The sequence below is a fragment of the Netta rufina genome (genome assembly GCF_964035555.1).
Source record: "Netta rufina genome assembly, chromosome: 13".
NCBI classification, from domain to species: Eukaryota; Metazoa; Chordata; class Aves; order Anseriformes; family Anatidae; genus Netta; species Netta rufina.
The window spans coordinates 5,894,569-5,911,279 of record NC_140136.1 but is presented as its reverse complement, the minus strand read 5'-3'; the positions used below and the strand labels follow the sequence as shown (position 1 = coordinate 5,911,279).

Sequence of the window (16,711 nt, the reverse complement as noted above, 5' to 3'; positions counted from 1 at the left end):
GTAAACTGAGATATAAAGAGATCAACGGTAACAGACCTTTAGAAGACACCTAAGATAACAAGTTTAAAGTGCTGCAGTATTTTGCTGAATCTAGAATCAAAGAACTGGGTCAAAGTCTCACAAGTGAGTCAGGCTGTAACTCCTAGCTCTCGACTTCTGCGCTCTAAACATCAGGACTATATGTGGAAGCCTGAGAAGTAATTTTACACATGGGACGTTAAATCAGTACTTTTCCTGTCTCATCAATCTCCCGTATTTTGGTACAGTGTGAGTCATTTCATAAGTGGCACAAATTAGGAAATCCAAAAGAGAAGTTTTAAAAATATTTCAGTTTTTGTAGCAGTTAACTTAAAATCCTCTATTAGAATTAAACAAAAGCTAAAGCCACATCAGTGGAAAAATATTTTAGAGTTTATTTTAAAAACAGGGAAAACTATTAAATTGATTTTACTGGGAATTTGGTGGGAGTAAAAACTGTCAGATATGTCACACAACTTTCTCTTTGCTCATGAAGACTCAGGATGTTTTGATAATTCATATTCTCAGGAATAAGCTAGAAAGGAGTGTGAGACATTGTGAAAGTTTCTTCTTTTTTCTCTCTCTCTTTTTTTCAGTTGTTTATTTGTTTGTTTTTAAATACTAGAAAACAGGTTTTTTACTTATGTAAAATGACCAGTAAATTGTACAGAATATGTTTGGGAAGAGAAAATGAAGGGAGATATGTTACTATCAATTTCTTAGCAAGAACAGCATGTTGCCTCCCATTCGAAATAAAAGATTCTCATTTAGACTTAATACAGCACATCTGCTTGAAAAATACGTACAAGGCTCCCATTGACTGCAATGGGAAACTTGCCAATAATATTTCATGGAAGTTATCTTGATATCAGGCTCAAAACATAAAGACATTTTAAAGGGACGGCTAACTCAACAATGGGAAGTTAAAAATAACTCACTCATACACAAAGAAACATGATTGTTTTTACAGTTCTTGGCTTTAATTTTCAATTTTATCAGATATATGGTCTTAGAATAAAACTTGGGGTCTACTTGTAGGGACATCAGGCAGCTTGACATCATAGGCTGTGGCCATGAAATGAAATATGATGCCACAAACAACAGTCAGATTCGGTTGTACATCAAAAATACACTTGAAAAACATGAGAAAGCAAAAGGTCTTGTACAAAACACAAATCTTTTTTAAAAATGCATGTGCGAATGTAGGAATAGCAGTGAAAAGTAAGCCAATATATACTTTAAGATTGCCGTGATTTCCCTTGTGTGAAAGGTCTTAGAGGTAAACTGAAAAGGGAACAGAAAATATATTTCTGTTCTTTACTGCTCCTTGTTCTTTCCTTAGTTTTAGGGCTCATCCAGATGGGGGAATTATGCAGTAAAACATACTGCACTGCTACCCATTCCCAGGATGGACACTCCTACTCCAGAGTAAAAGTGGATTATTTTATTTTATTTTATTTTATTTTATTTTATTTTATTTTATTTTATTTTATTTTATTTTATTTTATTTTATTTTAAGCAGCTTAAGCTATACTGAGGAGGGTTTGGGGGGGATCCACTTCTACTCCCAGATAGGATCACCCATCCAGGGAATTCACAGCACAGCTACTGACTGATAAATTCATATTTGCTTTTTATTAGTATGACTTGCCCCATAGACATTCGCACGCTGGTGAAAATCTGGGGCCTGTGAATTCACTGGGGCTTTTACGAAAGCTGTGGTGGGGCCAGGACCTTTTCTTTCACTTGGGATGGAGGCAGGGAGCAGTTTAGATCCTAGGGTCCATCATTTCCACGTCCTGCCCTTGGAGCATTACTTAAGCCCTTCAGAGACCCCGGCTTTGTCTTGAAAAATTAAATATTAACAGTTACACAGTGATAAAAACCACCAGATTTCTTCTCCTTCACTTCATTTTTAAGAGAAAGCTGGGCTGTAGTTTATGTGTCAGAACCAAATTCTGCTTTCCAACATTATCACTCCAATCAGGAAATAATCGGACTGGTTCCAGGATGTTGGAAGATGGAAAAGCTGTTCTGCACCAAACAAAACACACTGAAGTCGGATAAAATAGGTATCAAACATGCCTGGGGTTATGTATGTACTAGGAGGGATGTTTGCCACGGCTACTGGGAGTCCTGCACATGGAACTGGCCAACACATGGCCCTTGGAAAATAACACTTGCCTTAAGAAATACCGCAATGTATCCTCAGTGGCTGCAAATCCTGCTGCCATTAGACACGAGGGGGAAATTATGGTGAGGACGTCTTAACCAGCACCCGCCAAATGCTCCGGTCATATTTGTAAAGGGAATTGCCTTGAAACGCTAAAAGTATGCCAGAAATAACATAATTTGTTCAAAGTAGTCAAGTTAGTCAGTTAGACCATGGAGACCACTGTCCACTACTAGAAATGTGCAGGCTGAAATCCCCTTAATCAAAGCACCTCCATGAATAGCAATGAATATCTCCATGGAGCGCGCCTCCAGAGAGTGTGGAGTATTGGAGTCTTCATAGCTCTGCTTATTATTCCTAATATCACAGAGACACTTCCCTGAATTGTCCTTCTCCTTCCCAAATTCCCCATCTGACCAGATGTCTTTCTCTTTCTTGCTTTCACCTGTCAATCATGCTCGCAGCTGAAATTTGATTTCTCTCCCAACAGTAACCTTAGATGAAATATTACCATAGGGGTCAGATCTGTCTGAACCTTGCCATAAAAGTTCGTTAACTCTTCCGAGACCCGACAGCTATTTGCTTAAAAGTAACAGATTTTGCTGCTGTTTTATCCTATCATCTGTGACAGGGTAACCACAAAATATTGGAAGGAAGGAGCAATGAATTGTCCCAGAGAGCAGCAGGTTAAGCAAGTCCTGAGATCACAAGTGCACATCAGGGAAAAAGCTTTTTTTTTTTTTTTTTTTTTTTTAATATATGGATAACATGAATTTGTATCACTTATATGCTTTATATATATCTAATAATCACATACATAAATTACAGGAACCGGGAAAGGCTTCCTCTCAGATTATTGCAATTGCAGCCATTACACTGAGAAAGAAGGTGATGAACAGGAGCTGCTCCTTCAATGAAATGTCTCCTTGAGGAGCCCACTTCTGCAAGCTGTATACCAACAAAAACTCCTTTCTATCCTATTTGGTGTAAAGTCTAGAGTGCTGGCTACCCCTTCCCCACTTTCACTCATATTTTAAATGTTTTTTTTTTTAAATAAAAGCTAATTACATGAGCTAATAAAATACTGTTTTATAGTAGTACATTATGCTTGATCAAAGTGTGGTAGGGTGTATTCTTAACTAAAACAGAAGTTTTCATAACAAAATTCAGGCAGGAATCTCTGTCATTGCAACCTTGAAGCTCATTTAAGCCATTTAGTATTTTTTTTACAGTTGAGGTCAATAAAAATCAGATTCCATGTGGAGGAAAAAAAAAAAAAAGTGCCTGCTTGAATCTAGCAGGGAAAGGGCCTGAACATTTAATCCCCACATTTTTGTTAGCGGCATATTTTTTAGTCAATGTTGACAGTCTGAATGAACATGAGTTTGACAAGGAAAGCAGTGCTGTGAATTAAACTCTATTGTAAATTGGGAGTACAGAAGTTGCCTAACACAGCCTCATGATTTTCATCAAGATCTGAAGGAGACCTTCAGAAGACCCATCCTTATTCCCCATAGCTGATGTCTGAAACGGTAGCGCTTGAAGAAAAAGAAAGAAAACATTTGCAAAGGATTATATATGAGTTGTGGGACATGGGAGAGCTGCCTGCCTGACAAAAGTACAAAGCCCAATCACTGCAGAATGCTTCTTGTAGGCACCTGAAAGCCAGCCTCATCCGAAAGCCTGGAAGTTGCACCGGGAGACTGCCAGTGGCTCCCAGGCTCTGACCGCAGCTCCCTGTGAGCAGCAGGAAACAAAGCAGTGACATTACTATCCCTCCCGAAATACGAGAAATTGCTAATGAAAGTGAAAACATACCTTTTTTTTTTTTGACCTCAGGTAACAGGGAATTTCACATCACCGTTGTAGAAGATTCTCTCGGGTACCTAATTTAGTAAATATATTAAAATATGCCATTATTAAAAGGAATTTTTAGCATTGTAAAACATGTCTGTTTTGCCACTATTGTACAAATAGGACCTCTTATATTCAAATACAAAATTAAATTCAGACAGTCTCATGTACTGTATATTAACTGTCTGTGAGTGAAGAAGAAAATTAAAACAGTTTAAAATGAAACATTTCTAGCTTGCACATCTGGTCTCTACTTAGCATTAATAACAGGAGAATTTTACCAATAAATTACCTTAAAAACATATTTTTGCCTCACAGTGAATATTACCTTCTAAAATCTGAAAATGTATTTTTTGTATTTTTTTTCTTAATGATTATTATTAGCTACACTGATGTAATTGGCAAAATAATAATCAATTTCTGTACACGTTCCATTATTTCCCAGACAGTACTTTAATAACAAAAACAGAGCTGTCATTTCTCCCTGCGGTCGTTCACACTGTACAAATTCCTACTGTCAACATATATTTAAAATCTAATTTAAAAAAAAATTCAACATACATAGAGTGAATCTTTGTACAATAAATGAGGAAAGTCAGTGAGTCAATCTGTGTTTCTTAAGCAAGGATATTTTGTTGTGTCCCCTATATTTAACTTTCTCTCCCTGGGTATATATACACAGGCATGTACATATATTTTCTATAAACTGCCTGCAGGAACGTTTCGGCTCCATCAAGTTATTGTAATAGTACAGCATAATCAGAGCGAGGATAAACCACGAGCCTGATCGTTTTTTATTAAAAAAAAAAATAGCAAGACGCACTATAGGCGCTTTTTCAGTAATTTAATGCCAGAACGGCTCTGCAGCTTTTACAAAACTCGCCTGCACGTTTTGTGCCAGCAGGATTGCCCCTCTCCCTTCCAGCATCACTCGGGAAGGTGCGGCGTGTCCCAGGGCTCCCCATGGGGGAAGCACCAGGTCCCTTCAGGGGACAATTCGACATTCAGTCATTTTTTTTCTAGGAAACCTTTTGCCTGACGTCTGGGGCTGAGCTGCTGCTTTGTGACAGCTCCTCTGCCTCCCTCACCCTGCCGCTGATCCCCTCCCAGGGATTTTGGAGAGGGGGGGCAGCGCTTCTTTAAACACGATGCTTGGCATGCGGCCCAGGATCTCTTAAATACAGTGACTCCTGTAGACCTTTGGTGTCATTTTCCTCAAGATGACCTCTGCTTTCATGCCCAGTGGTGAATCCATCCTGTTATTAATGCATTCGGCCGACAGGAACAGGTATTCAGGTCTCACACCTGAAGAGCATCGAGAAAGTGATGTGGTCAGCCTGCTTTTATCATGCTTAGCCTTTGATGAGGACATCCCTTATCTAAAACCACAACAGTTCAGCCACATCACAGGAGACCTGAAACAGAGTGGAAGGAACCCGCTTCCACCGGCAAGGCGCATTTATTCATTTAGCAGGTTTATTAAACTATCAGTTTATTAATAAGGAAAGAGACTAAGAAACTAAGACAGCAGGAAGGCAGCCAGAGACACTGAGCAGATTTGTTAATTTAAGAGGGCTGATAACTTCCTTTTATTTTATCTGGCAGAGTTGGTGCAAGAGAGTTATACTTGAATAAGTTTTCTGCTCTATGCTGAGCTATTTTAAAAGGATTTCACAATAAAGGAAGCTGAAAGACTGTGCACAGTCTGGAGACTGTATCTGGTGTGACATGAATATAGTATTTTAAACAGATTTAATCTTACAGTATTCCCTCCTCTACAATGACTTTGCAGGAGGAAACCCTATGGAAAGGAAAATCTGTTCAACCCACACCACAAAACACTGAATCGCACTGCAGGTTCCAGCACCTCTTCCTACGTATTAAAATGCTTTCATCAGTGATTTTAGAAACAGTTAAGTTTTGGGAGAGGGAGAAAAAAAAAGGCAGAAAAAAAGAAAAAAGAAAGAAAAAAAGAAAAAAAAAAAAAGCTAGGTCTTATTTGGTTCACTTTCGGGTTCATTTTCATTGCCACTAATGTTTCAGTGCAACAGCTCCAAGTGCCTGAGAGAGCAGGGGTTGTTCATAGCGGAGAGCACCGCAGCTTTAGAAGTGATACCAACAACTCAAACTGATTCTGTCTCTATCCGTTTCAGCATCGTGACAACCCACTACCAAGGCCTTGGCAAGACATTTTGTTTTAAATTGGAGAAGTGGGGTTCAGGCTTCAGGAGAGGGAGTTTACTTGCTTTCTTTAAGAAAAGGCTTTAAGCTTAATCACATCCATGCTCCATCCATCGTATATCCACATAGATTTGGGAAACTCAGCCTCAGAAAGCTGTTCTCCTCTGTACTTCAGATTCCTTAAAAGCCATGAAATGTAAATCCTGCTCCCCCCACTCTCCTTCCTCCCTGCAGAGATCTCAGGGCCTGATCCAAAATGCCATTAAAAAAGATCCCTTTGATTTCAGAGGGGTTTAGATTAGACTGTGTGAGCACAGGTGAAAAGGAAAAAAAAAAAAAAAGAAAAAAGGAAGGAAAAAGAAAAGGGAGAGAAGAAAGAAAATAAAAGGAAAAAAAGGCAAGAAGTGAAAGGGAAAGGAAAAAAAAGAAAAATAAAGGAAAAAGAAAAAAAGGAGAAGAAAAAAGAAAAGAAAAGAAAAGAAAAGAAAAGAAAAGAAAAGAAAAGAAAAGAAAAGAAAAGAAAAGAAAAGAAAAGAAAAGAAAAGAAAAGAAAAGAAAAGAAAAGAAAAGAAAAGAAAAGAAAAGAAAAGAAAAGAAAAGAAAAGAAAAGAAAAGAAAAGAAAAGAAAAGTAATCCTGTGTGCAAAATGAAGGAAGTGGCTCCACAAACGTACCTAGGGGACGGTCAGTCAACTGGAGCTGCCTGGGTGACCCACCGGAGCTAAGCTCTGGATGCACGGACGGATCCTTTAGTTACGCACAGCCTCCCCTTTTGTTCCAGGAATTGAATTTAGAAACAAACAAACAAGCAAACAAACAAACAAAGGAAGCCACCCCGCACCCTGCCCCAGCCCCCTGGTCCCCCCGCCCAGTCCTTGTCCCCTGCTGATGGCAACTGCCTGTGGTGGGACCCCGGGGCTGGGGCCAGCACCCTAAACACATGTGGGGGTGTGCGTGTGCATGTGCGAGACCCTCCATCCCTGTTGGTGCAGCCCCCACAGCCCCGAAGCAGCCCAGGCTGCCCGCAGAGCCCCCCGGGCAGGGATACCCCCCCTCCCATCCCCAGCCCAGGGTTATTTTCAAGCTGCTCCAATCTGCGACAGAATCATCCCAAAATGTGCTATCCCCTGGCCATGGCAGGTGCCGGGCGGGCAGAAGTGTGTGTCCCTGCTCACCCCCTCGCCCCGACACCCTGCAGCCCTTGAGGATGCTCGAGTTCAGCACCCAAAAGCCAGGGCTGAGGGGCAGGGAGATGCCAGAGCTGGCGCTGAAATAGGGTGTTGAGCCTTTACGCCTCCGTACGCAGTCATTGACATTTCTGTTTTAAAGGGGGAAGAGCTGCTGAGAACATTTTTCGGGACTGTGCTTCTTTATGAATTAACAATTGCAAGAGGCAACCAGGGACACTCCATTCCCTACCCCAGCTGGAAACTCAAAGGCACTGCTCAATTTGTTGGTTGTTGGCTAATCTGTGTTTTTTTTTTTTTGTTTTGTTTTGTTTTGTTGTTGTTTTTTTTTTTTCCTGCGTGGAAACCACTTCTAGCAAACTTCTGCTCTGGCTTCGAATCCCTCCACGCAATACATTTCGCAGAGATCCATGTGAGAGAAAAAAAGCAAAGGAAAGCGTGTCACCGAGTCCGCAGGGCTTCACTCCAACTGAGAGGAGAGGCTGGGCAGTCTCCAGCCCTGCACCACAAGCACAGGCCTGCACACCTCTCTGCAGCATCGCAAATGGCACTGCCTTAAAAGCTAGGCTTTGAAAGGGGAAAAAAATAAAAATCAAATGTGGCAATATAGAAAGAAAATGATCATTTCGGAGAGCGATAAGATACAGGCGTCTCGCATTGGGGCACCAAGACGTTATCACACTGTGCCGGGTCAGCCTGATAGCGGGGCAGATAGCTGGGGCTGCCTATCTCTGTCCTTATACACGGCCAGCCCAGAGAGAGCCTCGCCGATCCCTGGCCTTTTGCTTTTCACTTGAAAACTTAAGTCACATCCTGGACTATTTTTGCATCGTGTTGGCTTGGAGCTCACAAGTCTGAATGCACTCAGCCCTCGAAGAGTGACAAATGTTATTCTCAGTCCTCCCCCGCAATTTCAGGCAGTCAAGAATTAAATGCAGCACAGCGTACAGTATTTTAATCTATTGATTTTGATCTGCCGTGCCCCAAAAATTCGTTAGAGGAGAGTTAAAAGTGTGAAATGGTCGAGTGCTCTGCTCCCTTCCGAAAAGACTGGTTCTTTCAACAGCTACTCACCTCTGCCACGTCCTGGTGTTCTACCTCGTGCTATTCATACCGAGACGCACACTTAAAACAGATATCTGAAGCATTTGACTACGGACTGCTCAAGTGTGTGTGTGTGTACAAACAGGATTGTTTTTCATCCTGGCTGAGCAAACAAAATAAATCACACTCTCCATAGCTGCCCCTGGAAGGGCCAGGCCTCGTGGCAGCCCCTCACAACCTGATCTTAGTGACTTTGGAAACAGGATGGAGGAAAGTTTATTAAAAACCTGACTTCGCAACACTGAACCGTGTAGCTTTTTTTTCTTCTTTTCTTTCCTGCGTGAAATTTTTAATTTGGCCATCTGAACAGGTGTCAGAAACAGAGGGTCCATTTAGCTCCTCTGATGATCAGAGTAATAAATATAAAGGATTTCCTTTCAATGCAGCACATGCTGAAATGACACCAGTGTAGTTCTGGCATCTGAGCAGATAATTCTGATATATGCATCATTTCCTCCCTAAATCCAGGAAGCAGCTACACTCTGTATCTGATATTAGTATATTATGTCAAATAGAAATTGGTATTAAAATTATGAATGATTCTAGATCGAGAACTTCCTACACACTACACGGAGGGAGGGAGAGGAAACAGCTGCGCAGAAGCTTTCAGAAAGGAAAGGAAAAAAAGAGCTGGGAAAGTTCATTTTTTACACTTAAAATTTGCTGCCACGTTTTGCGGGGGGGTGTAGTTTTCAAGTGGCATTTTGAGTCCACACACATATTTTTTTTGTTGTTTTAAAAGGGCAAAGAGGACTTTCTAATACATAGAAGCTCTCAGCGCTCTGCTGTGAGCAGGCACTTCTCACACCGCACCTGCTGGCGGTGGTGAGGAAATAAATTTGAAGAAATAAATGTACACCAGTTGAAGAAATAAATGTACACCTGCTGAAGAAATAAATGTACACCGGTGTGACTGGGCTGGTTCCCTCCCTTCTGCTCTCTAATTTTCGGATGCAGGCCAGGATGACGTTTTTTCTCGGGCAGGGAAAATGCTGCAGCAACCAACACGGAAATACTCATGCGCCCTGGATGTTAGGCAGAGGGGCTTGATTCATTTTAGGAAAATTAAAATAAATAAATAATTTTAAAAAAAGCCTAAGGGTGAGGTGGGGTGGAGACGAGGGGGCCGCAGTGTATTGCGCTCCATTTCACGGCCAGCAAAGAGCCGCTCGGTGCGCGTATCTCCCTGCACTGGTCACATGAAAGTTCTTTGTAATGTAGTTAATAAATGGGAAAGCACCACAGGACTATGGTAGAAGCGGGACATTGTTAGTGATGGGGAGATTAAGACCACGCACGTCTCCTGACATGCGGTTCCCCGGCTCTGGCAGCACTCCCCCTGCTTCGGCACAGGAGGGACCTGCAGGGGGATGGCAGGATCCTGCTCCCCTCAGAAAGCACCGGGGGTTTACCTCGAGCTCAATGGGAGCAGGATCGAGGCCAGAGCCAAGCGAGGGGTGATTAATGAATGTGGGTTATTCAGAGCAGAGCGGTTCCAATTAGTCCCCAGCAAGCAGTCCTGCGGCAAAGGTGGGCGCTCCCCTGCAATGATTCATACAGAGAACCCCAAAAGTCTCTTCGCTTTAGTGAACATTAAAACTTGCTGCTGTCATTTTCCTCTCCCTTCACTTGGGAAGTTAGTGAGTTTCAGGCCAAAATTCAAAGGCAGCCTAGAGAAGCTGCATTATTTTTTTATTTGCAAATAAAGATTACACGGTGTAATAACAATGCGAAGCTCGGAGAGAGGCAAGCCTCCTCTTCCCTCTCAGGTTGGGCGTGTGATGGGAATTTTCCCTTTTGCACTCGGTCTATTTCTAGGAAGGATTTCTCTTATCACTGTTCAAACAGCTTTTTTTTTTTTTTCCTCCGAGAAAGAAGACACTTGAGGGAGGCAGCAGGGCTCCGCGCTACTCATGCGATTCCCACCGCCCTTCACACTCTAGAGCCTGCTTCTAACCTTGCCCAGTGTCAGCCCGTGCTGGCAGTGTGGTGTGGGGACCAGGAGTGGGTCCCACTGCCAGTGGGCTCAGGGCTCTGCTGCCTTTTCCCCGTCCCCATACAGAGCAGGGCTCCTCCAGGAGCTCTCTGAAAGGGTGGCAGTGAGAAAGAGCACCCGGCTGAGCCTCTGAGTGACCCTCTGTGAATAAACATGGGCATCAGCAAAGGCTCAGCCAGGGGAGGTGGGAGAAGGAATTAAAGAAAATCAAAAATAAAACCCGTCTTTATGAGAGGAGATAATTCTCTGCTCAGCCAATAGCGACCAGTTTACCCACGGCTTACACATTAACCAGAAAATGGAACTCAATTTAACCAGAATCTGGAGCTTGAACCATTACTCAAACCCCGGTGCAACAGAAGGTCAGATGCCAAAGGGCACTGCGCTGCCCGGGCGCCGGGGAGGGGCGAGGTGCGGCAGCGAGGACTGCGGCCACCGCCTGCCAAACCGGGGGGAACGCGCCTGCTGCCATCCCCGGCGGGCACCACCGGGGTCCATCCGATGGGAGGAGGTGGGATTTCAGCAACAGGCAGCGCCCACGGCTCAGGGGGCATCAGGGTCACATCCTGACCCCAGTACCCAGCGTGGGATGGGGCGTGGGTAGGGGAACGGCAACAGGTCCTCTGCTTTCGGTGCCACCAGCACCCAGTAGGGATGGTTTTAAAGCTGGGAAGGTGTTGGACCTACAGCAGGAGGACGGGGGTGGGGATAAAATTGAATTTTTAAATATATATTTATATGCTGGGTTTATGAGGCTGGGTCTAGAGATAAAGCCATCGTCCCGGAGGGGCCAGAACATTCTTCGGAGAGGCTTTTCAAATAAACTGGGCTGCTAATCCCATTCAGAGGGTGGGAGAGGACTCTGAGCACAGCCTGCCTCCTTCCTCTGGAAGCTCTCCGGGAAGGTTGCTGTAAACTAACTGGGTCGAGGGTCTGAGGAGCCTTTCGAAGCCGAAATGCCCTTTGACATGGAGAACTGCAGTGAAGAGGGGCTTGTAGACCTTAACATTTCTAGCACATTAACCTTTGGGGCTGATTGTTTAGGGCAAATAACTTTCAAAAGTTGGAGGAAGTCCTCTGAATATTTTGCTCTGCTCCTTGGTTTGCTCTGGGCTTTCTAAGGCCTGTAACAAAAAAGAAAAAAGAAAAAAGAAAAAAAGGGAAAAAAAAAGAAAACCACAGGGCAAACGAAGGAAGAATGTGGGACAAAAGCAAAGAAAAGAAAAAAAAAGGAGGAGGCATGGACCCAAATGGCAAGAAATATTTCGATCTAACATAAAGTGTCTCTGTGACAAGCCAAGCCTGATGCGGTGTCATCTCTTGCTAGAGACAGGCACGCTTTGCTTGGATCAGATGATAAGAGGATGTGAAGTCTTCCCTTTCGCTTCACTCCATCATAAAACCATCAAAATACAGGGCCATATCATGTCATCAGGTTTGAAGCAGACCTCCCCTTTGAGATCTCCTAAAACCTGGTGGGATGATATGAGTCACTGAAACCGGGGTCACTGCAGTACTGAGAAGTCAGAGGACGCACCTGAAAGCTCACGTTTTTCATCTACCTGAAAGATAACTGATTTATAGTGGGTGACAATTTTCCATTTTCCACAAAGCTATCCTTTTCCTTCTTCCCTCATTTCCCTTATCGAGTCCAGCTCTGGTATCAGCATCACCCCTTTGCCATGCAGTACGCTGAAGTACTGCTGTCGGAGTTATTGAACTTTAAACTACACACTAAGAAACTGAGTACAGAATCAAAAAAAATGCAGTTTATTATTGTAGATTATTCTCTCTTTTGATATAACCATAGAGTTGAAAATGAAAGAAAAGCACATAGGAACATCACACGTGGTTAGTTAGTAACTCAAGATATAAAACAATTTTGCACAGCAAAATATGTAAAAGAAAAAGTAACTGACAAGATTTTTTTATATTTATTGTGGTAAGATTTACTTTCCATTTTTTTTTAAAAGACAGGATATCAGTCCCTGAAAATAAAATTTGCTGATTATTGCCTTTAAAACTGTGGAATTTTTGAAGTTACAGAAAATCCAGTTCTGCACCACAATACAACTGTAAAAAAATCTGCATCATTTTAAAACTGTGCAGTAATGCCATCTTTATAACTGCATAAATTGTATTAGCGTTCTAAACAGGTTTGTAATTTTTTTTGTATTATATGCTTGCAGGTTATATCTTAGTGCAATTCAGTCCCAAATACTTCAATTTTGAAAAAAAAAAAAAAAAATCCATACATTTTGAATGTAAAATACCCCTATAGATATAAACAGGGGTGCCTCCCCCTTTTAATACTTTGGTTTTCAAATACAGTCAGTGGTATAGCAAGGACTACATATACCCAACTTATATTTAAGTTGCAAGCACATGCTGCATAAACTACTTTTTAAAACAGTCCCGTTGCAAATTCTACCCCCCTTTACATCACGACAGTAAACAATTTAGTGCATCAATCTTTAAAAAAAAAATCTACATCTAAACAGACCTAACTCTTTCGAATTTATCTATAACATTCCTTTATCTGTAGCATACATTTTAACTGGGCTAACAGATGACAGAAACTAGAATTAAATTATATACTAGGAACCCAGAGCATTCCACATTTGACCATGACCAAATGCAAAAGGAAAAAAAAAAAAATAGAGAGAGAGAGAGAGAGAGAGGGATGGGGCAGATCACTTAAAATTATTTGTGTGACTGTTTTAGGCAACAGCATGGTTTCAATGTTCCCCCCAAATGGGATGTGAATTTTGCTTTTGAACATCTTCCCAGAGTTCTTTTTGTATTTTTTATCTTTTTTTTTAATCTTTTTTTTTTTTTTCTGCCACATTATCAAAATCCATTCTGGCATGTTTTTTTAAGAGGGAATGCTTCAGTGCATTTAAAAGGAAGTCTGAAGTTTTGAATAACTCAAAGCAGTTTTAGAGCAGATGCAAACTTTAATGGGGAGGAAGAGGAGGAGGAAGATCAAAGGTTGCACTTTTTTGCTTTCAACCCAAAAAAGTGATGAGGCAATAAAACAAAAGGATGAATGCCATGCCATAATAGTCTCCAAAAGTCCATTTCCAAGCAAAAGAAAAAAAAATAATTATACCATACATGACCAGCATGCAGGGTTTTTTATTAATATAATGTCTCTTTTTCATAGTCTTTTGAAACAGTTATAGTTCATTGTTGCTAAGACAAAATAGCAAGCGTAATGCATGAGATGAGTATGGGATTCTAATGGCAGACTAAAGTCTCACGTTTGGCAGATTAAGGCCAAAACTCACATGAACACACCGAAGGTTGATGCAGGCTTGATTTTGGCAGGTTGATCTAGGTATATCTCTAGTTTTGCACAACAACGCTAAAAACTGATGGAACTCAGCAAGCTGGAGTCTAAAAATTTCACATTGTTTTTGTATTTTTTTGTGTATTTTTTTGTTTTATGTTTTTTTTTTTTTTTTGTTTGTTTTTTGTGTTGTTTTTTTATTATTTACTTTTCGCAAAGCTCAAATCTCATATGAAGAACTCAGGATGGCAAAAAAAAATCTGACTCTTTTGGACACAGCAAGCTCAAAAGAAAAAAAAAACTCATGAACTTAAAAATATATATATAATGTGGATGGCAGGTTTCAAAGAAGAGCAAGCTTCATATGAAGAACTGAGTTGGTGGTGAGTTGGATCTTTTAAATTTAAAAAAAAAAAAAAAAACAGCAAGCCCCCACAAAAAATAAAAATAAAAATAATAATAATAAACAGAAAAGAAACTCATGTAGAACTTTAGGTCGGCCAACACGGAGCCAGCCCACCTTAAAAAAAAAAAAAATCAACCCAAAACCAACTTGGTTTTAAAATCGTTTTGAGTTTAAAAACAAAAAAAAAGAAAAAGTGACACGAGGTGGCAAGCTGGGTTGTCGCTCTAGCAAAGCCCCCAACAACAACTCACACGGAGAACTTTTAGTTAAGGTGGCAAGGCTGTGGGCACTCACATGAAAAACTCTGGAGAGGAAGGGTTGTCGCTGCTGGATCCGTTTTCTCTGAAGCCATTGCTGACCAGCTTCTCGTACTTTTCCTTGTAGGCGTCCCTCTCCCGGACCAGCCTGGAGATCTCCTGCTTTAGGTGCTCCACTTGCTGCAGCAGCTGGTTCTTCTCCGACTCCAGGACGTGCCGCTGCTGGACCCTCTTGAAGCGGCAGGACTGGGCATAGCCCCTGTTTTTGAGGGTCCTCCTCTTCTGCTTCAGCCGGATCACCTCTTCCTTGCTGACGCCCCGCAGCTGCCGGTTGAGCTCCCGCACCGACATGGTGACCAGCTGCTCGTCCGAGAAGCGGTCGTCGAAGTGCAGGCCGCCTCCGCCGTGGTGCGGGTGGTGCAGCCCCCCGGCGCCCCCGCCGCCGCCGCCGCCGCCGCCGCCGCCTCCGGAGCCGGCGGCCGACGACGACGAGGAGGAGGAGGAGGAGGAGGAGGAGGAAGGCGGCGCGCTGCCCGGCGCCGCGCCGTGGGGGTGCCCCCCGGCGCCGTGGTGCGGGTGGTGGTGGTGGTGGTGGTGGTAGTGGGGCGCGCCGCCCTGCGCCGCCGCCGCGGCGATCACCGCCGACACCACGGCGGCCGCCGAGCCCATCTCCTCGGCCGGCCCCGAGCCCCCGGAGCCGGCGGCCGCGGCCAGCTGCTGCCCTCTAGCATAGCCATCGAAGGCGCCGGGCAGCGGGTGGTGGCTGCTGTTGATGAGCGCCTCCACCGCGTCCTCCGGGCTGAAGCCCAGCGCCTCGGGGTTGAGCTGCTGCGGGTAGCCCGTCATCCAGTAGTAGTCTTCCAGGTGGCCCTTCTGGTCGCTGCCGGAGCCGGGGCTGGGCGCCGAGAAGCTGGGGGACGGGGGCACCGAGCTGCAGGGCGTGCTCATCGGGGTGGAGGAGAGCGAGCCCCCGGCGATCAAGCGGCCGCACTGGCTGATAATGCGGTCGGTCTCCACCGGCTCCTTTTTCACTTCAAACTTCATCAGATCGAAGTCATTAACATATTCCATGGCCAGGGGACTGGTGGGCAGGTCGGAGCCGCTCATTGCCAGTTCTGATGCCATCCTTTTGCTGCTGACAGTCCTCCAGAAAGGGTGCGCTCCGGGAGCGAGGGGACTGCTCTGAGTTGCCGCCGGGTGAGCCAGCTTGCTGCCGGGCGAGCTCCGCTCCGCACCGCTCCGCACCGCTCCGCACCCCTCCGCACCGCTCCTCCTGCCGCTGCCTCTCGCCGCAGCCTCGGCTCCGGCTCCGCGCCGCTCCGCCCCGGCCGCTCTCGCTCCGGCTCCGCGTTATCCCTTGCAGAGTCTCCGCTGCTGCTGATGCATCAGAGCGAGGGGCTCTCGCTATTCGCCTTTTGCATAAAGGTTTTTTTTTTTTTTTTTCCTCCTCTCTCTCTCTCTCCTCTCTCTCTTTTTGCAGCTTGCAAACTGCAGCTGGAAGTGTTAGCTGGTGTTGTTGCGAGTAAATCTCTTTTCTTTTTTTTTTTTTTTTTAGGTTCAGTTTGGTTATTTTTAACACTTCATGGTGCCTTTCCTCTGGGCTTTCTCATGCAAAGTGCAAAGCGAGGAGAGAGGTTCATCGGGGAAAGGAGGAGGGAGAAGAGACCGAAGACAAAAAAAAAATCAAAGTCGATATCGCAACCAAAATAATAACAATCATAAAAAAAAAAAAAAGGAGAGAGAAAAAAAAAAAAAAAAACACAACTCAACCCCAAAGCTACGGCAAGAAGATGAAAAATATTTTAAAGGTTTCATCCAGCAGGAGAGTTTAAAAGCATTGCAGAGTTTTATAGCGCTCCTGACGTCAGCCTCCGAATGGCAAATTGGCTGGGCGGGCGGCCCAATGGGCTGCCTGCAGCCGCCGGCATTAGCATAATAGTATAGAAACAAGGAAACTTTTCGGGGCTGTCAATCAGGACGCAATCAGCTGACTGTCAGCTGGGAGCGCCGTAACCCCTTCCTGCCCGCCCCGTTCACCGGGGACCGGGCACCGGGCTGGGGCCGCTCCTCCCGCCGGGACGCGCCGTCGGGTGCCCGCCCGGCTCCGCTCCGCTCCGCGCTGCCTTGCTTTGTCCTGCTCTGTCCTGCTTTGTCCTGCTCTGTCCTGCTCTGCCCCGGGGTGCGGAGCCCCCGGGTGCTCCTGGCCGGCCGGGCACCCGAGGGCACCGGGGGACTCGGCCCGGG

General features: G+C 44.2%; 1 protein-coding gene across 1 annotated transcript; it reads right to left on the bottom strand.

Moving 5' to 3' along the window:
• Positions 1-4,012: 4,012 nt before the first annotated feature.
• On the bottom strand, positions 4,013-16,068 carry MAF (MAF bZIP transcription factor). Its single transcript, XM_084294600.1, has 2 exons — positions 14,505-16,068; positions 4,013-4,077 (listed from the first exon to the last, which is right to left on the bottom strand). Exons 1-2 carry the CDS (start codon positions 15,590-15,592, stop codon positions 4,044-4,046), a joined length of 1,122 nt encoding a protein of 373 aa, XP_084150726.1. The 5' UTR covers positions 15,593-16,068; the 3' UTR covers positions 4,013-4,043.
• Between the last annotated feature and the right edge of the window lie 643 nt (positions 16,069-16,711).

Bases quoted from the DNA above. Each gene is read 5' to 3' on its own strand.
- MAF (XM_084294600.1), bottom strand. From the start codon at position 15,592: ATGGCATCAGAACTGGCAATGAGCGGCTCCGACCTGCCCACCAGTCCC. The intron at 4,078-14,504 runs GTGAGTGCCCAC...TTACTAAATTAG, and splicing joins TCCTCTCCAGAGTTTTTCAT to GTACCCGAGAGAATCTTCTA.